Source organism: Symphalangus syndactylus, chromosome 12, assembly GCF_028878055.3.
Source record: "Symphalangus syndactylus isolate Jambi chromosome 12, NHGRI_mSymSyn1-v2.1_pri, whole genome shotgun sequence".
Taxonomy (NCBI): domain Eukaryota; kingdom Metazoa; phylum Chordata; class Mammalia; order Primates; family Hylobatidae; genus Symphalangus; species Symphalangus syndactylus.
Genome location: NC_072441.2, coordinates 72,730,703 through 72,755,879, shown reverse-complemented (window position 1 = coordinate 72,755,879; position 25,177 = coordinate 72,730,703). Strand labels below are relative to the sequence as shown.

At 40.0% G+C, this 25,177-nt stretch overlaps 1 protein-coding gene across 3 annotated transcripts in view; it reads left to right on the top strand.

Moving 5' to 3' along the window:
- The window catches only part of NOTCH2 (notch receptor 2), a 167,552-nt gene that overhangs the window by 48,416 nt on the left and 93,959 nt on the right, over positions 1–25,177 (top strand). The window contains exons 3-5 of one of the 3 annotated variants that reach the window (XM_063625889.1): positions 15,732–15,991; positions 22,759–23,094; positions 23,353–24,456. In XM_063625889.1, the coding sequence (XP_063481959.1) occupies positions 15,732–15,991; positions 22,759–23,094; positions 23,353–23,426 (670 nt within the window). In that variant the 3' untranslated portion in view covers positions 23,427–24,456. Of the gene's footprint in view, positions 1–15,731; positions 15,992–22,758; positions 23,095–23,352; positions 24,457–25,177 lie in introns of those variants that run through there. The other 2 variants (XM_063625890.1, XM_063625888.1) reach the window with 2 other exon arrangements.

Below are 25,177 nucleotides of genomic sequence, written 5' to 3'. Positions count from 1 at the left end.
ACATTCAGTAGTTAGGAATGAAGTTTAGTGTCTCTCTGCCCTCCTATCATATGTATGCACACACGTGTGCACATGCGACTGTGTTATGCATTTTGTTTTCATATTTCTCTTAGTTGAGTTTTACCTTACAACCCAGTGTAAGGTAAATTAAAATTTCTATTGGATTTCCGCACGTTTTCTAGATCCTATTTATTCACTGTCAGTGACCTTCACTAGCACTTAGTCCTCTGTGTCCAAAAATGTATTGCCAGTTCTTAGATTCCATTAGCCTTCCCCTATGAAAAAGTAATGCAGTTAATTTCTGCTTGAAATGCTCTTCTCCTAAACAGTCTTCTACTTGATCTTTATGAAAAGAGTTTTATGAAAGAAAAGTGAAAATAAAGACTAAGAAAGGCATTATTTAAGTGATGGGTGATATTATTCAGCGAACACATTCGACTAGAGCATTCTATCCAGTTTTTTGCCTTGACATAAATATGAGGAGAAAGGTAGGTGTTAATAAGAAAATAATCTGATTAGGATTTATGTAGAATAGTAGCATTTAGGGTATTAAATCTGTATAGATTCAGGTCATTTTCCTGCAGTCACTGTCTATAATCCTGTATGCTGAACACTGAAGGTTAGATGGACTCTGAAGCACTATAGAATCCTCACTTTTCAAACAAAAGTTTAATTTTTATCACACTAGTATTTATTGAGCAAGCTACTATAACTGATCACTGTACTGGGTATTGTGAATAGGCAGAAAAGCCCAAGAGGCCTGTGTCACCTGACTTCTTTATTCACAAGTATATGTACCCAGAGAGTGTCTGACAGTGAATGCAGTTTCTCCTGCATAAGACATGGTGGCAGTCTTCTGAAGTCTTGCTGGGGAGATGAAGCATACAGAGATGTGTAAAATAAAACAGTCTGTAATATCCCAGTGTAGGGGCACAGATAATAACTATGGAGACTCAGACAAAGGAACAACTACTGTGGGACAAAAGAGTAAAATCAGAGGACTTTTGGTGCACTGCTTAGATCCTAAATCTTTGAATGTTAGTGGTACCTTAGAAGATGGATAGGTAGGAGAAGGGTGAGAGGAAGGGAGCTGAGGAGACTAGAAGGGAGTGTTATTTCCTGGAATAATCATTACCAATTTCTTCATCACGTTTTCTTAATGATATAGTTTCAAGCGTTTTCTACATCTTGATTGCTGTCTTCTGTGTATACGCCAGTTTGTGTGAGGTTTTACTAAACCGGTATGTGGATTAATCTGGTTTCACAGTGACAGGTAAGTGATTTAGAAAATCATTCCTTTAGCACGTGTTAACTTGAATGTTTGGAGGTAGAATGCCTAGAGTGAGGGTGAAGGAGAGGACCTGGGGACAGCAAGAGAGGGCAGCTGGGAGCAATTACCCTCCTTCCCTCAGAACTTTCTGGCCTTGACTCTTGATTCTTGTACTTCTACCAGACAGAGAGGCGGTAGGCTTGTGGCCATGTTTTGCAAGGAAAATCAGAATCTAAGAATCTCTAAGGCAAGAGCAAGAATGTGTTGGGATAGGGGAAGTGATAGAAAAACAGAGGCACTAAGAAGGGGTTGGTTTTCATGTACTGCATAGTTCATTACCTTAGTTGAGAATTCAGGTATCTCAACCTCAAATATCTTCTGTCCAGCATATCGCTGGCCAGATCTGATTCATATGAGGGATCCAGAGTAAGGAAGCATCTGTTAGCCAAGTCTTTGGTTACCCCAAATTAGCTCAGGTCCTTTACTGCTTGTTTCCTCTGATTATATAGTACATATCCAAACCCTCAATTATCCAGAATAAACTAGGGCTGCCTATTCTCTGTGGAAAACATTTGATGGTGGTTAAGATTCTCTTGCCTAGACGATGGTAGTGCCTTAGTCGTTTAACTGCCTGTCACTTTAAGATTTTGAAATACTGATTCTTGTTGTGCAAGCCAGACACATCTTGAGGATATTTTATGGGGCAACTTGCCCTTTCTGAAACCTCAGTCATCCTGAAAAGTAACACTGTACCTCCTTGACTTTAATTTTTCTGTCTTAATTCTATTTGTATACAATGTTTGTGGTGTCTGATTGTCTGTCTCGTATTGCTGAAACTCATGGCCTTGAATTTCTGGGTCACTCTTAAAAAATAGACATAACTTGATTACTAATGAAAAAGTGACTCATTTTCTTCCAGGCAAAGGCTGACACTGACTGTCACAGTTCGTGACAGAAGCAAACTCTCTAATTAGGAGACATCACCTATTCTTTTCTAAATTTTACAAGAATTGATGATAGCATCATGAGATGAGAAGTGAGTAAGATAAGTATTTGTGCTTTGTAGAGAGGGTGCATAAAAATGAAATCTGGATAAAGTTCTATCTGAATTTACCTTTTTAAGTGGTTGATTCCCTGTGAGCTTAAATTTAGTGCTTCTCTTCCCAGACCATTGTCTTACATACATACTTCAGTCAGTTTTAGCCTTGTATAACTAATCAGCAGGTCAGATTCCATAGAGGCTGAAATACCTACCACCATTCTATGCTCAAGAAAACAGGCTTTCATGTTGGCCAGTTGTTTGGGAGAGAAGATGGTTAGACCTTTCTATCCCTTTTAAACACAAGACTCTTTTTCATTCCCCTTATCTTGTTTAAATATATCGTTCCTTCTCTTTGGTTGTTCTTTGCTTTCTTATGCATCTGTGAGGGGCTAGCTGAAAGTGTGAGTTGTGGAACAATTCATTTACATAAGTGTATATTGAATTATCTGTGCACCTAGAGGGTGGTGAGCACTGTGAGGGATATTAAAAAAGAGACACAGTACAGTTCTTGCCCTAGGATCCCTTGCTTGGAGTGGGACAGTGGTCAAGACATATACAACCACAAACACCCAAACATTAACATCAGCAAGCATCATTACATCCTTGGGTGGTATTGCCAAGGGACTTCAAAGGCCAAGATTATAGAGTCATCACACTTAGGAGGTCAAAGGGACTTTGGAAAGCACCTTTGTCACTCATTTTGTTTTATAAGTGAGGAGCCTGAGGTGTAATACAGCTAAGCGAATTAACCTTTATTACAAAACTCATTAGAATGTAGACTAGGACTAAGAGCTGTTTCTCCAGATCCCATTAGGCAATCTAAAGATTCTGCACTATTTCTTTTCATTTTTGGTATCCAAATAGGTACAGTTGTTTTTGAACTAGGAAAATCCTTTTAGATCAAACAGTAAGCTTTTTAAATTACTCTGCTTTTAGATATTTTTTGGACTTCAGAACTTTGAAGGTGGTCATCCACCAACATTGGGGAATGGAAAGAAGCCTCCAACACTTACTTTTCTTTCTAGAGATCTTCTTTAATTTTCAATGGCAGTCACTACAGAATCTAGCAGTTCATGCTATTGAGGCCACTTTGTAGGATTTTTTTTTTTTTTTTTAGTCAGGGCTCCAGGTCCCTGGTGGTTTATGTAGTCAATCTTTTATCAACAACTGATGAAAGACTAATAAAAGTGCAAGAGGGAATGAGGACTGTGTGTGTGTATGTCTGCGCATGCACACATGCCTCTCTGTGTGTGTTGGTTAACTTGAAATTTAGTGGGTGGGAGGGAAGGTGATTAAAAAATAATCTATTTTGCATGGAGTTGGCCCAATTTGACTGATTTAGGGGTGAGTGGGGGTTAAGAAGTAGCCTATATATCAGGAATCTTAATTAGTTTTGAAAATCCTTTAGGTAAATAGCTCAACCCAGTTCCCAAACTTCAAGTGTATTTATAGGGTCTTTTTAAGGGGTAAAGATTCCACAGAGCCCTTCATTTTGACCTTTTGCTTCTGCATTGAATAGTTGAATGCCTTCTATATGCCAGTCATTGTGTTAGGCACTGGGAGTATGAGAATTAATAATTTTAGTCTGTTGACAAATAATCATAATAAGGGCTAATGAGTAACACAGGCTCAGGGTTATAAGAACAGAGCGGGGGTCAAGGCTGTTTTTCATAGGAAATAACATTTAAGTTGAGACTTAATGAAATTTTAGGGCTTAGCCATGAGAAGGTGGGGAAAAGCATTTTGGGCTGACTGAACAGCGTGTACAGAGGTCTGGAGGTGAGAAGTAGTGTACTATAGCATTTTCTAGGAGCTGAAAGGCATTTAGCAAGAGTATAGTGCATAAAGGAGAGAGCTTGAGATGAAACAATTTCTCAGTGTGTTGTTTGAATATAATGTATACTGTCAAAATCTAAGAATTCAAGAATCATTTAATATATCTTTATGTTTTACTAGTCATAAAAGCATATACATATGTTTAAATATGGACAAGATACTGTTTAGTAGTTTAGAAAGTGATTTATAAGGATTGCAATCCCTTGCAATAACTCCACAGCCCATAGCTTGGGAACAACTGAGCTAACTCATTCAGTTTTGTCCATTACATTGAAGGGTGTTTTTTGTAAACTCATATGTCTAGAATGTGTTTGCCATGTTTTAATCAACAAGTAGATATTTTCTCAGGGTCCAGTGCAGTGAAGTATGGTAAGATCCTGATTGTGTTCTGGAACACAGAGGAAAGACCACCTTCTGTTATAGCAACAACACAAGTCTTTTAACACTGTGTGCCCCTTCCCAATCTTTCAAGTGATGATTGAAGAGACTAGGTGCTCAGCCCAGCCTTTGAGTTCTGATAAATGAGCCCAGACTGTAAACTGGAAGATAAGGATGTTTGCAAAGTTCTTGTGTAAATAAAGCATGGTTTCTCATTGCAGTGGTTACTGATTTCATAGTCTCCAGTGAAGATGAATGATGCTGTGAATCAACAGCTTTAAAGTCCGTACCACTTCAGCTTCTTTTTGGTTTAGGTTTATTAAAATCAGTGTGCATTTAATGCTTTATTCAGATGAGGGGGTGAAAAACCTGAACACATGTAAACTAAGTGAGGTGGAGTTTCAGAGATAATTCCCAGCCTCACAATTCCTCGTGAAGTTCTTTTCCTGTGGGAAACTTTTAATTTGGAAGCATGCAACCTAATGTGGGAACCAAGATTAACATTTTCTGAAATACTTCTACAAGAAAAGCAGAAATGGTCTGTCCAGGAAGCTGAATTTACATAGTAGAAAAATGAGCTGCCCTGCAGTATTTGGTAGTCTTTGTGTATTAGTTGTGATAAAAGTGTGTGTGTGTGTGTGTGCGTGTGTGAGAGTGAGAGATTGTATACTTGTCTTTGTTTCCTTCACATACAACTAGTAAGGCCCTAGAAAAACTACACTAGAAAGCGTGTTTTACCACAAGCATCCCAGTTCTGGACACCAATCTATACACAAATACTTTTTTTAAAAGTTCTTTTTGTTATTCCTTCTTGCTGAGTAAGCTATAGTATTTCCTTTTTTTTCTGTCTTTATTTTTTTTGAGAGAAGGGGGGGTTGAGAGAGTGGGAATGGCAAGAAGTAGTATGACAGAGCTTCTTCTCTTTTTTTCCCCTCTTTACCAGAAAGTTAACTAGAAGTCCTCATGCATGTTTTTAAAACAAAGTCGGTAATTAGCATAACCTAGTTAGTTACCTTTACACAGAGTGACAGAATTAAAAAGTTGACAAGCCCATCAGACCTCAGCCAGGAGGTACTGAAAGGAGGGAGACCAGTGAGGCTAGACCAATAGGTGGGTTAGGACTCCTGAATGCCAGCCTAGAAGTTTAGACTTGATTCTGTAGGCTCTGGGGTACCTACAAGTTTGTAGTCAGAGCCTTGGGAATTGAATGTTACATAGGAACTTTCACTGGTTACAGCTAGCCTTGGCTGTTAGCAATTATTTTTATCTACTTTAACCGGGGGGACAGAAAAGGGGGGCAGGAAACTAAGCTGGCATTATGGTCACAGGAAAGAACAGACTGATTTGGAGCCTTTCAAAGTGCAGACCTTTGTTACTGACCGATGCTTAATTTGGTTTCTGGGTTTTGTTAGTTTTTTCCCCTGCCCTTACCTCATTTACCTTAACGACAGCTCCCCCCTCTAGAGCTCAGCTAGGGCAGGCTGCCACTGCGGATTGGGGGGCCAAGAGGCCCAGCGCAAGAAGAAAGTGGGTTGAAAGCAGAGTTCTGTTTAAAGAATTTTCTGCTGGAAACTAGCCCAGAGGGAGTAAAGAGGAGCTTTAATGAGGAGCAGCTGCAGTGCCGACGCAACCCACATGAGACTTTTTTCTTCCCCTTCGTTCCACATTCTGTATAGTTTTTTTAAAAATCATGATTTTGAAATAGCTGTTTTGTAAAGCATGCCTCTCTTTCTTGTATGTGGTGGGATTTTGCTTTGTTGTTGTTGTTGTTGTTGTTTTTTGAATGGCCAAATCCTCGTTAAAAAACAAAAAACAAACAAAAAAAAAACCCACTAAAGACAGAGCTGCAGCAAAGCCCTGGATGCAATTTGGCCTCACCCTGCTGATACAGAACATTCGGTGGAGAAAACAAGGGGAGAGAACACTGGCTTTTATTTGGAAAAGGGGCTTATTTCCTGCTCAGACTTCAGTCATCTTGGAGCCGACACAAGCTGCTACACTGTTTTAAGCTTTTCTGTAGACGAGTGGCTATTCACTTAGGAAACGTGAAAGAACAAATTTTTCTGTCCTGTATTACTAGGGAGACTGATCCTGAACTGCAGCCATTGCCAGATAGATTGGAATTGCTATTCAGATCCCAGCTTCGTTGAAATCTGTAAAGTGGCTACATATAAACTAATCCAGGCTGCTAGTGAGATGTGAGGGTTGGGGTCTGGTTTTCATCTGCTTAAGTGAGAGGGAACTGTAGGGGTATCCTTCAAATGAAATGTTTTCTAGTTCCATTAGGAGGAATCCCTTGTTTTTCTCTGTTTTCTTCCTTCCTTTGCTTTTCTACACCCAACCCCATGTGTATGTTTGAACAGTAACAATGAAAATGTGGACCTCTTAATGTCAGAAATGACACTTTTTTTTTTGAGATGGGGTTCTCACCATGTTGCCCATGTTGCCTAGGCAGGTCTCAAACTTCTGCTCTAGCAATCTGCCTTGGCCTCCCAAAGTGCTGGGATTACAGGTGTGAGCCACTGTGCCCAGCTGAGACTTTTAAAGAAAAAGTCATAAATATATCTTTATGGACCTGATAAGTATTCAGATTAGTTTATGGAGTTTAAAATGGAAAAATGCTCCCCAAACCTTCCTCTGTATTCACAACCTCATCTGCGAAGTATGTTCTTTCAGAGTTCCAATGCTAGAGAAGAGAAAGTAGAAGTCACTGAGAGACATTGAAGAGACAGTTATGAAAATAATAAATTCCCTACAGGAGGGAAACATTCATATAGTTTTGAGGATGAAAGGCATCTGTTAGATTTTTGTGGTTAGTTTTTAGAATATACACCTTTAGTTCAAGTGGTAGACTATTCCAAAATGTGTACTGGGTAGTGTAATAGAATTATAGATATGCAAGGAATGTTGGGTGTTTAGCCATGTTTTCATCCTCTAACCAAATTCAACTTCAGCCATCTCAAGAAGACAGCTATTTAAGCCCTTGTTTTCAAGCAGGGAACCTTACTTTCCACCAAGACTAACAGAGTATATGTTCTCCTTATACCACAGTTGAACAGGGATTTGCAAGTTGAAAGATCTCCTGCCTTAGGAAACAAGGGTCCGTTATTTCTGACTATCTCACCTATTACTCCCCTTTCTTCCCACGTCCATAATGCTGCTTAGCTTCCTGGGGTGTGAAGGATAATTCTATACCTCAGGATGACTATTAGGTTGATTTGGCCTGCTATTCTACCAGACAGATCACAGAGTAGAGATGGGTTTTGTGGAACATTTGGATTGAGAGACTGACTTTATCCATCACATGAAGTTTAGCCTGCTTTGGAACCAGCTGCTTAGTAGGGTTTGGGTACTCAGGTATTCAGAGAACCTACACCAAGGGTTCAAGACAGGCTCTTCCCCACAAAAACTATCCAGATGGGAGTTTGAGAAAGGTACAGCAAAGACATAACAGTGGCTTAAATAAAGAAGAACCATACCAGTGGAGACAGTGTAGTGCATGACATGGCACTACATCTACTGTTGGAAAGATCAGAGATAGGTGGGATGATTTGGAGAAGGCTTACTGTAGGACAGGTTTACAGCAGATTTTTGAAAAAAGGATGGAAGAAAGGAACATAAGTTGGAGATATACCAGAAGGGAAGCATGATGTTTCTCACTGGAAATTAAAAAGATTTTAATGTAGGGGACAGTAGACAAGATCGTGGAGATAATATGGAGTATTCGAGTTATGGATTACCAAAGAGTAAGATGGTTAGATGATTGGAATGGGACAGACAAGCAGATCAGAGATTGTAAAGAACTTGGATTTGAAAGGCTTGGTATTAACACTGTTGCTAGTTTCTGAGCAGAAGAATGACATGAAAATTATGCTTAAGAAAGATAATTCTTTTAGTCATATGCTTAGGTTCAGCAAGGAATTTCCAGACTGTCCTTAGGGAGAGGAGAGGTATGGATAGGATGCTGGTCCATTTACGATGTTAGAGTTGATTGAATAGGTGCTAGTCTTGGGGCAAGACTTAGTCATACACTTCCAGTTAAGTACTATTTCATTGCAAGGTCTAGGTGAAGATAGGGATCTATTTGTAAAACTGGGGAAATTGCTAGATTCACAGATAACCAACTTCGGGTAGATCAGTTAGCTTTGGTATCCTTTTCAGTGCTATAGGGGTTCAGACCATTTGGTTTCTGAGATCAGTGCTGAAATTCTGTGATTGTATGACTATAATGTAAAAGTTGTCTCAATCAAGGAAACTTGGAGTAAAGATTCAATATGACAGATTTAAAAGGAACGAATGACAGTTCCAATTATTGGGTTCAAAAAACATGTGCTACAAGTATAAGATGAGAAAAATAGGGCACAATAGTAGTTCATGTGAAATAAGGCTCTGAATATTTTAGCTGAGTGTATATTCCATAGCACATGGTAGTATTTTGTGGCTTCTAAAAAAGTACACATATCCATTGGGGTATGAGTGGGAGCATTATTCTTTCTTGAACTGCGCTCTCACGATGCCTCCTCAGTTTAAGCACTTACTCTGAAATGGTAAAAGCATAGTGTCCAGATCAGGAGGTCATGGTTCAGCTCTGTGCTGCACTGGTGAGAACATGTGTTAAGCCTTTTTCCATTTTGAGCCTCACTTTTTAAAGAGGTTTTTGATGAACTGGAGTCATCCAGTGATGGGGAGGCAGGATAGCCTAGTATTGAAGCACACGCATTCTAGAGTCTACTTGGGTTTGAATCCTGCCTCTCCCATCTACTAGCTGTGAATTTTTTTTTTTTTTTTTTTTGACAGAGAGTCTTGCTCTGTCACCCAGGCTGGAGTGCAGTGGCGTGTTCTTGGCTCACTGCAACCTCCGACTTCTGGGTTCATGCCATTCTCCTGCCTCAGCCTCCCGAGTAGCTGGGACTACAGGTGCCTGCCAGCACGCCTGGCTAATTTTTTATATTTTTAGTAGAGACGGAGTTTCACCATGTTAGCCAGGATGGTCTTGATCTCCTAACCTCGTGATCTGCCTGCCTCAGCCTCCCAAAGTGCTGGGATTATAGGCGTGAGCCACCGCGCCCGGCCTAGCTGTGAAACCTTAATCTTTCTAAACTTCGAGTTCCTCATATATAAAATGGAGATTATAATATAGCACTGTAGCGAGTAATACAAGAGACAATAGCTATCAAATGCTTAGCAAATATATAATACATAGTTAAGTACTTAGAAAATATGTTTGCAGTTACTTGGGGTATATACCTGGGAAGGGAGGCAGAAAATTTTGGTCATTCTGATTATTATTACTACTATTAAGCATAGAAGCACCACTAAAAAGGTGAAGAAGCCTGGAAATAACCTTATACTGAGGAATACACCAAAGCATTGAATCCTGGAAAAAAGAAAACAAAAGGCCCACATATCTATCTTCAGATTCTTGAAGGGCTACGTGTAAGAGAAGCAGAAGGCTTGTTCTTTTTTGTTCTAGAGGGTAGAGATAACCTGGAAATTGTAGAGAGACAAAGTTTGTTCTTTTCAAAGTGAAGACATAATTTATGTATCATAAAATTTACCCTTTTAAAGTGTATAATTTAGTAGACTTTAGTATTTCCAGAGTTGTGAGGCCACCGCCATTATCTAATTTCAAAACATTTTTATCACCCTGAAAGAAACTCTCTACTACTTTGTAGTCACTATCTATTTCCCTTTCTTTACAGCTCCTGGCAACGCTAATCTACTTTCTATCTCTACGGATTTGCATATTCTGGACATTTCATACAAATGGAATTATATAATATGTGGCCTTTTGTGTGTGGCTTCTTTCACTTAGCATGTTTTCAAGGTTCATGTTGTAGCATGTATCAGAATGTCATTCTTTTTCATGGCCACATATTTCATTTATGGATATACCACATTTTATTTATCTATTCATCAGCTTATAGGCATTTGGGTTGTTTCTACTTTTTAGCTATTATGAATAATGCTGCTATGAATATTTTTATTATATGGGCATATGTTTTCAGTTATCTTGGGTATATACCTAGGAAGGGAGGCAGAATTTGAAGAATTGAGAAAGAAAGAGCTTTCTCACAGTGGGATCCACCCACATTGAAGACTGTTCTTTTGTTGAAGTAGTGAGCCAGTAATTTCACTTAACAAATACATAATGTTTACTATGTGCCGGATAGTGTTCTAAGTGCTTTACCCGTATTTAAAAATCCTATGAAGTAGGCACTGTTATTACATCTCTTTTACAACAGGGAAGTTTAGTACCTTGCCCAAGATTACACATTGAGTAAATGGTGGAGTTGGGATTGAAATCCAGGTGGTCTGGTTCCAGAGTCTATACTCTTAAGAGCAGAACAATAATAACTCCAAGCATTTATTAAATTCTTAAGATTTATCCGGCACCATGCTACATGCTTGTATTCAAGCAGAGGCTGGTGATCTCTTTTAGAAATATTTTAGAAATGGTTACTTAATTGGATAGAAATTAAATTTCTTGAATCTTAAGGTTCTGTTATTCCAAGGATGGCTGGAAATGGGGGAAAAGCCAGCAACAAGATGATGTCTGGCCTGAGGCTTTTAAGATGATCAGAATTTGTATCAAAAAGGAAACTGTGAGCATGAATGATAAGTATTATAGGAATTCAGTTAACAAGTCTTGTCAGAATGTGGTAATAAATTATATACAACTTAAAGAGATTAAGTTACTTTAAATTGTGTGTGGAAGCCTTAGAAAAATTGAATAATTAAAGTTTCTTGGGAAGATGATCTCCTTTTTCAAATGTTTAGTTTCAAATAGTGGCAGCACATATTAGAGTAGAGAGATGACTTTTAGAAAACTGAACATATGGGACTGGAACAGTGTATTTTGGAGTCAGTTACAGGAAGGAAGTTGTTTAAAACCAAGTGAACAACAACAGTAACAAATGCATTTGAGAGGAAGAGCAGTGCAGTCCAGACTTAAACATTAAGGTGGCCATAATAGATGGGGAAGAAGGAGAAATCAGCAATCCAGACTAAGACTTCACTGGGCTTTGAGTTAGACAGAGAGAGTCATAGAAGCCAAGGTAAAATGATTAAAACGGTGCATGGAGTGGTTAGCAATTCTCCCTATAGGAGAGAGAGAATTTCCTTATGAAGTCTCAGATGAGACCACTGAACTTGACTAGAGGAAAGTCATTGTTTTTAGAAAACAGTTTCTAAGCAATAATTAGAATTAAAGTTTTGTTGCAGAGGGATAAGTAAGAAATAGATGGAAAAGAAAGAGAAATATCTGAAATTAGGCTACAGTCGTTAGTTGTGAAACAATAATTTGGAAAGGGAAATGGGACTTCATGAAAATGTAGGTTAAAAGAGACTTGTATATCTTCTAAGGTAAAAGTAAAGAACTAAGCTGATGTCCAGCCCTCTAAAACATTTTAAATAGAAATCAAACTTTATCATATTAATACAGTAGGTCTAGTTTCACATAAAGCAAATGTGTGGTTCTGTACACAGGCTTTAGGAGAGTAAGTCTGTTGTACCTCATATGTAAGTATTATCCCATTTAGAGGAAAACCCTAAGTCTTTCTTTACAGTAGCTTAAAGGCCCCAACTGATCCACATCCCAGTTACAGCTCTCATCTATTTGCTGCTGCTCCAGGTCTTCCTGCTGTTTCTCAAACATGCCAGGGCTGCTGTCTATGTTATGGCCTTTGCATTTGCTGTTCCCTTTCTCATGAATGTGTTTCCCTAAGATACCTGCATGATTACTCTCACCTTATTCAGGTCTCAACTCAAGTATTGTCAGTGAAGGCCTTCTGTGATTTTCCTATTCTAAACTGAGATACTTCTCTTTACTCATCTCACACCCTCATCCTCAACTCCATTCCTTCCTGTTTAATTTTTTTTCATAGCACTTAACTCCATCTAACGTGCATCTTTTACTTAGTAATTTTGTTTTCACCTTCCCCTATTAGAATTTAAGCTCCGTGAGTATAAGAATTTTTCTAGCACTGGAAAAATGCTTGGCACATAATAGGCACTTACTAATTGTTGCGTGAATGAATGATTATGAGTTTAATATTCTTTGTGGGAACTTATCAGGTTGATTTCCTATCAGAAACCGATCATTATTAATAAGCATATTGGATGGTATTTATAGAATTAGGCTTCATATATTCTCTACTCAGAAGTTGGCAAACTTTTTCTGTGAAGTGCCAGAGAGTAATTATTTTTGCAGGCTTTGTGGTCTCATTACAGCTACTTGACTCTGTTGTTGTAGCGGAAAATCAGCCATAGACAATCTGTAAATGAATGAGCATGGCTGTGTTCCAGTAAGACTATTTATGGACACTGAAATTTGAATTGTATATAATTTTGAAATGTCAGAAAATATCCTTCTTTTTTTTTTTTTTTCTAATCATTTAAAAATGTAAAAAACTATTCACAGGCCAAACAAAAACAGGCAGTGGTCCAAATTAGACTTGCAAACTATACTTTGTCAATCTCTGGTTTTACTGATTTCTTAAATATATCTTAGGTTAAACTTATTTTTCCATACTTGATAGGGAGCAACAATGTGAGTTAAACTCTAGAAACAAATAATTCAGAAATACGTCTGTTTAGCTTTAGAAACTTCCATTTTGCTTCATTTTTGTTTTCCTGGGAACCTTATATTTCCATTATATGTTTATGATGCTACCATTTAAATGACTTTGCATTCTCTTAGCATATGCCACATGATAGTGTTGGGGTGGTGTAATAGTTCAGGAGCAAAGCTGGGCAAAGCCCACCCACGTTTAAAAATTTGCCATTATTTAGAAGGTGCATAGTTCCCATAGGGGAGAATGAAGAGTCATCTAATAATGCCCAGAGGACTGCACTGTGAATGAGAATTGTGTTGCAGTTTTTAACATCATTCATAACACAGTTCTTGAATAAGCTGCAAATGCTTTTAATAATATATCTCAGAGTTAATTTTAGCTATGCTACATTGGCTCTTTTTGCTCCTCCACTTCAAAAAACAAACATAAGAAACTATTCTCAAATCAAGCTGTGATTTGGATGGGGCATTGTATTTTCCTCAGTAAGCACAAAGAAGAGAGAAAAAATGTTTTCACTTGCAAAACTTTTCTTTTTGAGATGGAGTCTCACTGTGTTGCCCAGGCTGGAGTATAGTGACACAATCTCGTCGGCTCACTGCAACCTCCGCCTCCCGGGTTCAAGCAATTCTCATGCCTCAGCTTCCCGAGTAGCTGGGATTACAAGCGTGCACCACCACCCTGGCTAATTTTTGTATTTTTAGTAGAGCCAGGGTTTCACCATGTTGGCCGGGATGTTCTCAAACTCCTGACGTCAGATGATCCTCACACCTCAGCCTCCCAAAGTGCTGGAATTACAGGAGCCACTGTGCCCAGCCCACTTGCAAAACTTTTTAACATTTATAAGATTTTTTACATACTTGATTTTGTTCAGTTCTTAGAATAATCTCATGATGTACATGACCTTATTAACTATTTACAATGTGAGAAAATGGATAGTCAGTGAAGATAAGTAACTTGTCCAAGGTCACAGCACCAGAACTCCAAACCAGACCTTCTGACCTTCTTGATACAGACTCCTCACAGTCAACTGCATGCCATCTTTGGTTTCAGTGCTATGAACTTTCTTCACTGCCTGTTGGTCTCTAGCTACACCTACTCATGAAGATGCCCAGAGCCTTAGCCGCTCCTTGCTCTGCCGTGCTTATCTTATGCAGCTCTGGGAGGGGTGAAGAGGCTGTGGCCAGTTACCTCACTACCACTGTAGCTATTCACCAGCCCTGTTTTCTCCTCTAGCCATTTTAGCTACTACACAATTCTTCTGAGCATTTTCTGTATTAGTTCCCTAGTATCTGGCCTTCCTTCTTTTCTCAGTAACTGTGACCCCTGCAGAGCTAGTCTTGCCAACCAATGGTTAATGAAAGGTCTTGGATATGACTGTCAAAGACAAAAGCACTCATGACGCCAATGTTTCAGGTCACAATGATTAGGAAAATCAGGACAACAAGGCTTGGGCACAGAAGAGCTGGTTTTTGAGAGGGGGATTTAGAGTTTGGTTTAAATGTGTAATCTTTGAGGTAATGGTGGAACAGCCTACTGGATTCAGTTTTCTAGTCCTGGAGAACTAAAATGAGGAATAAGTTGAATCACATATTTGGGGCACCAGCCAAATATACAGCAGCATTTATAGTTAGAATCAAAGTCTTTGTATTTCTTAATTTAAATGCTTCTCAGAGATTCCATTTAAACAGCTTCATTATGAAAATGAAGACTTACCATGCCTTTTTGATATTGTTCAGAGAAAATTGTCATAAATAATACAGTTTGAAATGGTTGTGCATCTTATGAATCAAGGGGTGGCATATAAAAAGGTTCCTCAGTGCCTCAATGTGGAAAATATCATAGAATGTTATTCTTCAATTGTTTCCTTCCTTCACTTTGGTGTTTATATGGTATCTTAGATATTTTATGTTATTTTAATTATATTTTGTGGCTTTTTATTTGGTTAAAAATGCCTACTACTTAAATATTAACAGATTTTTAAATATCCCTTTGAACCCTTCCCCATTCCTGTACCTCCTTTCCCTTTTTCTGTTGAAATGTCAACCACCTGAACATAACCCAGAAAACTAGGTATCAGCCAATTGATGTTTCAGTGGAAATAAGAGAAAGAAGCACTATTTCTCAATGCTTAATTGAGGAAAATCACATGATATCTTACATATTTTAAATTGGAGGGGATAATAGGGTCAAATTCATGCATTATCTTGTGGACATCTTAATCGTATCAAATGGCTTAGTCAAGATGAGAAAGTTAATGAATTTAAGCAGACAAGTATGAACAGTGCTCTAAAAAAGGTGCTGTTACACCATCCCAGCCTGTACACACATGAAAAAAAACTGGGGTGCATTTTGCCTTTGAATAAAGGTCATGTTCACTGGCCGTGGCAGACCCTGCTAGACCATACACCTGATATTCTGTCACCTGCCAGGACTCAAAAGGACATGGGAGTATGTGGTTAAGTTCTCTAAGGACTCCTTCTTCTAAAGGGAAACAGTTTTATAGGTGGTACTTGTAGGTCTGTTGATTCACAATCTTGTGCTTTCTTGATTGGACTGTATTGTTTTACTGTAATTTTTTGGACTTACAAGAAGTCAGGTGTTTTCATGGACTCTTCTCTTTTCCATACAGATGTCCAGAGGGCTTCTTGGGAGAATATTGTCAACATCGAGATCCCTGTGAGAAGAACCGCTGCCAGAATGGTGGGACTTGTGTGGCCCAGGCCATGCTGGGGAAAGCCACATGCCGATGTGCCTCAGGGTTCACAGGAGAGAACTGCCAGTACTCGACATCTCACCCATGCTTTGTGTCTCGCCCCTGCCTGAATGGCGGCACATGCCATATGCTCAGCCGGGATACCTATGAGTGCACCTGCCAGGTCGGGTTTACAGGTAACTAATGAGACCGAAGCCAGTGCTTTCCTACCTTCAGCAGATACCTTTGTTTAGCATCTTTTAGATCATGGTGTCTGGCTTTTAAGTGTCCCCCAGATCTGGTGCACATTTAACATTATGATAAGGAACTGGGATGTTCCAGACAACTATCCTTAACTACACCTAATGTAGTACAACTATTCTTCGTACATCCGGAAACACACCAATCCCCAACTGAAATACTCTTACATAAAGTTAATGATACTGAAATGCTGATGTGAAGTCAATAAATCTTATGTCACATGAGAAAGGAGAAAGGAAATAAATGAAGATATTTTCTTAGTACAAGTGTGTGCAAGCGCAGACGTGTTTGTAATAAAAGAAGGAGGAAATACTGAGGACAATTACATTCCTCGTTTCTGCAGCTGGTCACATGGTAGTAGCTGGTATTGAAGACTACCTTCTTCTACCCATTTTATATTCCTTGTGCCTTCAGCAAGCGCCTCAGCAGGTTGTGTTTTTTTTTTCCTGGTGGATAGGCCCAAACCTTCATTCCTGCGGGGTCTGGACCATTTGTAGTCCCACCTGGATTGGGCTGTTGTAGTTGCCCATTGACCTTAATCACAGGGCATTGTAATACTAAGAGATACCCTAATGGATCTCCTGTATTCCATGAATACTCTTCCTTACCTCCGTTGTGGAGTAGTAGACTGATTTCATCTTGATAGCCTGGATCTTGATAGCCTTGATGTCCCAGCGAACACTGTAATGCCTTTCTTAGCCTGTTTACTTAAAGGTAGGAACCCAAAGTGTCCTGGTGGCAATCTTAACTACCAGTTTAATGGAATTGTTGTTGTGTCTTCTGGTGGCAGTGTTCCTTCCTCTGGAACTAAGACCTCTAGGCCGGCAGAACTTAATGTTGCGAGAACAGGAAGCAAACATTTTGCTAGTGGATCACTAGGGGTGATGGTGAGTGGTACCACTTCCATTTCCACCCCTTGATTCCTGGACCTGTGAATCCTGGCTATGGGAGAAACAGTACCATATATTGGATGCTGATTCAGAGCATACACAGCCTTCTTGAGAACTTTGCCCCAACCCTGCAAAGTATTCTCACCTAGTTGGCATTGTAATTGTGACTGCAAAAGGCCATTCCACCGTTCTGCTTGAGGATGTTGGGGAACATTGTAAGACCAGTGAATTCCATGAGCATGAGCCCACTGCTGCACTTCTTTAGCCATAAAGGAATGCCTTAGTCAGAGGCAATGCTGTGTGGAATACCATGATGGTGGATAAGGCATTCCGTGAGTCCGTGGATAGTAGTCTTGGCAGAACCATTGCATTCAGGATAGGCAAACCCATATCCAGAGTAAGTGTCTATTCCAGTAAGGACAAACATCTGCCCTTTTCACGATGGAAGAAGTCCAATATAATCAACCTGCCACCAAGTAGCTGGCTGATCACCCTGAGGAATAGTGCCGTATCAAAGGCGCAGTGTTGGTTTCTGCTGCTGGCAAATTGGGCACTCTGCAGTGGCAGTATCCAGGTCAGCTTTCCACTGGCCCATTTTGTTTTCTGCACTGGGAAGGTGGGGCACAAGCACAAATGTTAGGACCTGAAAGGTGGTGAACTCTGCCTGGGCAGGGCAAAGCCAGAGGAAACTCTGGTGGAGGTCTGTAGCAGTCCTGATGTGCAAATCGGTCATCCAACCTGGGTGTAGGGGCGAAAGACTAATCGAACCATCTAGTAGCTAGTTCCCTCCAAAGTTTCCCTTGGGATAGCTGGCACTCTCGCAAAAACCCCACTCTCGGTACCAATTTACTGTATTAGTCCATTTTCATGCTGCTGATAAAGATATCCCCAAGACTGGGAAGAAAAGAGGTTTAATTGGACTTACAGTTCCACATGGCTGGGGAGGCCTCAGAATTATGGTGGGAGGCAAAAGGCACTTCTTTCATGGTGGTGGCAAGAGAAAATTAGGAAGAAGCAAAAGCGGAACCCCTGATAAATGCGTCAGATCTCATGAGACTTATTCGCTATCATGAGAATAGCATAGGAAAGACTGGCCCCCATGATACACTTACCCCCCTGGGACTCTCCCACATCACATGGGAATTCTGGGAGATACAATTCAAGTTGAGATTTGGGTGGGGACACAGCCAAACCATGTCATTCATCAATAGGTTTGGTGGGGTAGAGGGTAGTTAGGATGGTCCATTATCTCCATTATGACGATAGCATTGATGATGTAAGTCATTGAAAATATTTGGTGTTATAAGAATAATTTCTTCCTGATTGTCAGTTTTGAGTTGTTTTGCTATTACGAGGCAAAGTAGGGGGGCATATACCCATTTAAAATATTTTAATTCTGGCTAGTGGAAATGACAGTAATGCCTTCTTCATAATTAAAATGTCACTCTGAAATGGTCCCAAATTAAAACTTCTTCGTTTGCTGTCAAGAAAGATCTCTTCTTGGTGTATTCTGCCAAGATTCTGATCATCTTTTTTTTTTTTTTTTTTTTTTTGAGACGGAGTATCGTTTTGTTGTCCAGGCTGGAGTGCAGGGCGCGATCTTGGCTCACTGCAAGCTCCACCTCCTGGGTTCATGCCAGTCTTCTGCCTCAGCCTCCTGAGTAGCTGGGACTACAGGCACCTGCCACCACGCCTGGCTAATTTTTGTATTTTTAGTAGAGACGGGCTTTCACCGTGTTAGCCAGGATGGTCTGGATTGCCTGACCTCATGATCCACCCGCTTTGGCCTCCCAAAGTGCTGGGATTACAGGTGTGAGCCACCACACCCAGCCGATTCTGATCATCTTTATACATATGCTACTTTTGTCTATCACTTTAGGAATCATCACAGATCAAGGTCATCCTTTTGTTTTTTGTGATAGCTCTATACCTCAGTGAGCTTACTAGCTCATCTCTACTCAGAGATGAAGAAGCAGAGGCAGCAAGTTAGTGCCTATACGTAATATATATGGAAACCAAATTCAGGGTTGATTCTTTCTTTCTCTTTCTTTCTTTCTTTCTTTCTTTCTTTCTTTCTTTCTTTCTTTCTTTCTTTCTTTCTTTCTTTCTTTCTTCTTTCTTTCTCTCTCTTTTTCTTTCTTTCTCTCTTTCCCTCTCTCTTTCTGTCTTTCTTTCTTCTCACTCTGTTGCTTAGTACAGTGGTGCAGTCTCAGCTCACTGCAAACTCCACCTTTCAGGTTCAAGTGATTCTTGTGCCTCAGCCTCCCAAGTAGCTGGGATTATTGGCATGCGCCATGAAGCCTGGCTAATTTTTGTATTTTTAGAAAAGATGGCGTTTCACCATGTTGGCCAGGCTGGTCTCAAACTCCTAACCACAAGTGATCTGTCCACCTCAGCCTCCCAAAGTGCTGGGATTACAGGCATCAGCCACCACTTCTGGCCCAGAAATCTTTCTGTTTCATTTGTGGGCATCACTCTGAAAATCACACTTGCTAGAAGTGAGCATTTATATCTCTTTTCCACTGTAAATAAGTGCCTCTTAGTGACATGAGTGGAAAGACAAGAAGAATTGCAGTTCCTTCATTTTCCGTCTTAGCTCCCTGAGATGTATATGCTATGCCTAAATTTGTGTTTTACACTTTTCTCCTTTGATTTGACATTCCTTGATAGGCAGAGAGCACTTTTCTGTGCTCATATGTCATATCTCACATCTTTTTCCCTTATAGAAAAACTCTTGTGTCTCCCATTTACCTTTCTGTGGGGTCAGAGATTTAGATACTTTCCTGGACAACCAATTGGAGTATTAACAAATTCAAGGAGTTCTCGCCATCCCATTACTGGGTATATACCCAAAGAATTATAAATCATGCTGCTATAAAGACACATGCACACGTATGTTTATTGCAGCACTATTCACAATAGCAAAGAGTTGGAACCAACCCAAATGTCCATCAGTGATAGACGGGATTAAGAAAATGTGGCATATATACACCATGGAATACTATTCAGCCATAAAAAAGGATGAGTTCATGTCCTTTGTTAGGGACATGGATGAAGCTGGAAACCATCATTCTCAGCAAACTATCACAAGGACAAAAAACCAAACACCATATGTTCTCACTCATAGGTGGGAATTGAACAATGACAACACTTGGACACAGGAAGGGGAACATCACACACCGGAGCCTGTCATGGGGTGGTGGGAGTAGGGAGGGATAGCATTAGGAGATATACCTGATGTAAATGACGAGTTAATGGGTACAGCACACCAACATGGCACACGTATACATGTGTAACAAACCTGCATGATGTGCACGTGTACTCTAGAGCTTGAAGTATAATAATAATAATAAAAAAAACAAATTCAAGGAGTTCTCATCTCTGTAGTTTAAATAATAAACGACTTAGACTAATGACAACAAAAAGCCAGCCATGTGAATATCAAATTTACTAGTTCTGTGAGCATATTTTTTTCTCTTTCTCTTTCTGCCTCAAAGAATCTGCTTTGCTTCTCCTGGCATCATGATTTAGTTTTCAACCCATCAGTCTTCCTGCTAGTGCTGGTACTTTCCTACTTGAGAAAGTCCACGGAATACCTTCTAAACCTCTGTCCTCCTGATGGCTTCTATCTCATTTGATATATAGGGACTCAGAGGTCCTTCATCATTTTCAAACACATCAACTGATATTTATAGCAAGGCCACAATTAATAAAATGTTTCCCAGAATATATGTGTGTGTTACATTTAGAGGAAACAGAAGTAGTAGTGACTTGTTTCTATCACCAGAGGTCTATTTAGTAACTATATTTTGTGGAAAATATCGATATATTTTATCCATTCAACAGACATGACTTGAGAGCATACCATGGAGACCCAACCCTGCCAGTGTGGCAGGTGGTATAATAGAAGGAAATAGCAAACTTGGTGTATCTGTATTTGCGCACATGTATGTATGTGTGTGAGGGGCACTAAGGATGACTTTACCGAGGTTGGAACTTTTTTTTTTTGTTTTTTTATTATTATTATACTTTAGGTTTTAGGGTACATGTGCACAATGTGTAGGTTTGTTACATATGTATCCATGTACCATGTTGTTTTGCTGCACCCATTAACTCGTCATTTAGCATTAGGTATATCTCCTAATGCTGTCCCTCCCCCCTCCCCACACCCCACAACAGTCCCTGGAGTGTGATGTTCCCCTTCCTGTGTCCATGAGTTCTCATTGTTCAATTCCCGCCTATGAGTAAGAACATGCGGTGTTTGGTTTTTTGTCCTTGCGATAGTTTACTGAGAATGATGTTTTCCAGTTTCATCCATGTCCCTACAAAGGACATGAACTCATCATTTTTTATGGCTGCATAGTATTCCATGGTGTATATGTGCCACATTTTCTTAATCCAGTTTATCGTTGTTGGACATTTGGGTTGGTTCCAATTCTTTGCTATTGTGAATAGTGTCGCAATAAACATACGTGTGCATGTGTCTTTATAGCAGCATGATTTATAGTCCTTTGGGTATATACCCAGTAATGGGATGGCTGGGTCAAATGGTATTTCTAGTTCTAGATCCCTGAGGAATCGCCACACTGACTTCCACAATGGTTGAACTAGTTTACAGTCCCACCAACACTGTAAAAGTGTTCCTATTTTTCCACATCCTCTCCAGCACCTGTTGTTTCCTGACTTTTTAATGATGGCCATTCTAACTGGTGTGAGATGGTATCTCACTGTGGTTTTGATTTGCATTTCTCTGATGGCCAGTGAGGATGAGCATTTTTTCATATGTTTTTTGGCTGCATAAATGTCTTCTTTAGAGAAGTGTCTGTTCATGTCCTTTGCCCACTTTTTGATGGGGTTGTTTGTTTTTTTCTTGTAAATATGTTTGAGTTCATTGTAGATTCTGGATATTAGCCCTTTGTCAGATGAGTAGGTTGCAAAAATTTTCTCCCATTTTGTAGGTTGCCTGTTCACTCTGATGGTAGTTTCTTTTGCTGTGCAGAAGCTCTTTAGTTTAATTAGATCCCATTTGTCAATGTTGGCTTTTGTTGCCATTGCTTTTGGTGTTTTAGACATGAAGTCCGAGGTTGGAACTTTTGAGTAGAGTTGCCAAGATAAGTGAGACTTCACTAGGAAAACAGAAGGGAAGTTGATATTTCTTTTTTTTTTTTTTTTTTGAGACGGAGTCTTGCTGTGTTGCCCAGGCTGGAGTGCAGTGGTACAATCTCGGCTCACTGCAACGTCCGCCTCCTGGTTCAAGCGATTCTTCTGCCTCAGCCTTCCGAGTAGCTGGGATTACAGGTGCACACCACCATGTCCAGCTAATTTTTGTATTTTTAGTAGAGACAGGTTTCACCATGTTGGCCAGGCTGGTCTTGAACTCCTTACCTCATGATCTGCCTGCCTCGGTCTCCCAAAGTGCTGGAATTACAGGTGTGAGCCACTGCTCCTGGCCCGGAAGTTGATGTTGAAACAGGAGCAGCATATGCTAAAACAGTGAGCTCTGAGAGAGTAGATGGATCCAGACTCCTATTGCTGATAGCGTCCTGCAGGATTGGGCTTCAATGTGACTAACCTACAATTGCCTCCAGGTGCTCCACCCACTGAGTCCTTGTGTCTCTGCTGAGGGCCTTGGAGAGTTACTGGAGAGGGCTCTGTGTCAGATGACCTTGAGGAGGCTCTGATTTAGCCTTTTGTAAAATGCAAAGAGTTGAGGTCTTCTCCACGCAAGAGCTCGCTGATGTCAATGACGTATTGAGGATGGGGCCATCTCCTATTTCTGTGGCCGGTACTGAGTTTTGTTATCCTTCCTTTAGGTAAGGAGTGCCAATGGACTGATGCCTGCCTGTCTCATCCCTGTGCAAATGGAAGTACCTGTACCACTGTGGCCAACCAATTCTCCTGCAAATGCCTCACAGGCTTCACAGGGCAGAAGTGTGAGAGTGATGTCAATGAGTGTGACATTCCAGGACACTGCCAGCATGGTGGCACCTGCCTCAACCTGCCTGGTTCCTACCAGTGCCAGTGCCCTCAGGGCTTCACAGGCCAGTACTGTGACAGCCCATATGTGCCCTGTGCACCCTCGCCTTGTGTCAATGGAGGCACCTGTCGGCAGACTGGTGACTTCACTTTTGAGTGCAACTGCCTTCCAGGTAAGGAGCTCCCTAGTGTCCCAGGATTAGGGGACAAACCCCTAGCACAGGAGGTAGTGGGTGTGGCTCAATTGCTTTTTTTAGGAAGCTTCCTAAAGCAAGGAAAAAGGGAAGTGAGAATTTTGTGTGGGGTGGGTTGCTAGTGAGGGAGGAGTTTTATGGGCCCACTGTGGTCCATAAACTGAGCAGGGGGTAATTTAGCATGTCAGGGTTTATGATGATGAGTGGCTAGAAAATTGTTTATTGTCCCTTTTGTAGAAACAGTGAGAAATAAGAGAAACAGAGCTCTGGGAAAGAGACAGGCAAGTCTGGAATGGAAAAGAACACGATGAGAATTAGACATTGGAAAATATGTATGTGTGGTTAATAAAGTGCTTTAAACGGAATTGACATTAACAGTAGGTGATCAACTTTCCTATGTGCTTGTGCTTTTGCTTTTGATGGAGTAATTCATTGTTTTCTTATCCACCTAAATCCACCCAGCTGCCCTTGATTTTCTCTGGGCTACTTGCCTTCACAACCCGCTCCCATGTACCCTCTCTGACTTTGGGGTAACCCTCCCCAAACTTAAAGCCAGAGAATTCTGAAACTGAGGAGGGGGTCCTCTGTTAATCAGTGAGCACTTTTTGATAAGCTGATAGATGATATATGAGAGACTATGCATGGCACAATACTTTGTTACAGTCTTCACTGATACAAGTGTTCTAGAGTGCACACACAACCCAAAGATAGAAACAGAAAGAGGAGCAGTGTCAGGGAGCTTGGGGCCTGGTGTTCCATGGAGAGGGAGAAAGGAACAAGCCTGGCCAATTCATTCAACTCCTTATAAAAATGATGAGGAGGCTGAAAACCAAGAATTTTGATTGGGAACAGAATACAAGCAGCTGGAGCAGATGAATTACTAAGCAACAAAGATCCTGTTTTTATACAAATATCCTTAGTACAAAAACAAAAGAAGGAAAACTGTAGGGGGAATAATGTGCTAAGTAAGCAGAATTGCCTCAAAAAGAAGTTGTTCTAGTTTTTCTTTCAGAGTGGGAATCTTAGATTCTGGTATTGTGGGTATGGTTCACATATAATGGGATTGTGTGTTTTATTTTGGAGGGATTAAAGGTCATAGGTTGGTCCTCAGTATAAAATCAACTGGTAATTTATTCATTTCATTTGGTAAAAATGTATTGGCTGCCTGCTATGTTCTAGGCACCATGCTATGTATTTGGAATACACCTATACGAAGCATTACCACATAATTGAAATGAAAACTTTATATTATTTAAGTCACAAGAACAAGCTATTTAATTGTATTACTTTTAGTTTCTCTTTTAATAAAGAATAGATAATGCTATCATTCTAGATACTAAATAAGTGTTTTCTTAACATAATATTACTATCCACTTTATCTTGTAGAAGAAATAACTAAAATACATCTGTCTTCACTCCTGTATTTGTTTGCATTTTAAGGGTTAAAGACAGAAATAGAAATGTAAACAACTTTATTTTGAAAATATTTCAATATTGCAAATATTCTCTGGGTCTGATATTCTAGTAATCTAATTGGCTAGTAATTGATGTTAGTGTGATTTATTGTTGAAGGTTAAATATGTTTTTCAGTTTCAAGAAAATTGCTTTTAATAATTGCCTAGAACAAGAGGTTGATTTGGCAGCAAGATGTTGATGGGAAGTTAGAGAAGTCAATAAAGGAAGTTTTTAGCTGAGGGAGAGTGATTATTCACTCCCATAGCCTCTGCATTGTTATCCATTAGCCACGATAAGAACCTTAGGGAATTCTGAGAGTGTGTCCAGGAAAGGATCTGTCAAACTAGAATAGTATCTCCTCCTTGAGAAAGGAAATAACCAAGGATTCCACAGCTGAGAGGCTGCCAGGGCTAGTGAAATAGAGTAAGGAAATCTTGGCTGTCTCTTATTCTCTGCTTGTAGTTTAACGCAAGACACTTATTTACTCACTGATGGTGTGTGTGTGTGTGGGAGGCAAGATTAGCATGAGGGGTGGGAATGGGGAGGTTTGGTGAAGAGAAAACTAACATTTTTTTGGTGGCTCAGGAACTGTGCCAGGTACTTCCAT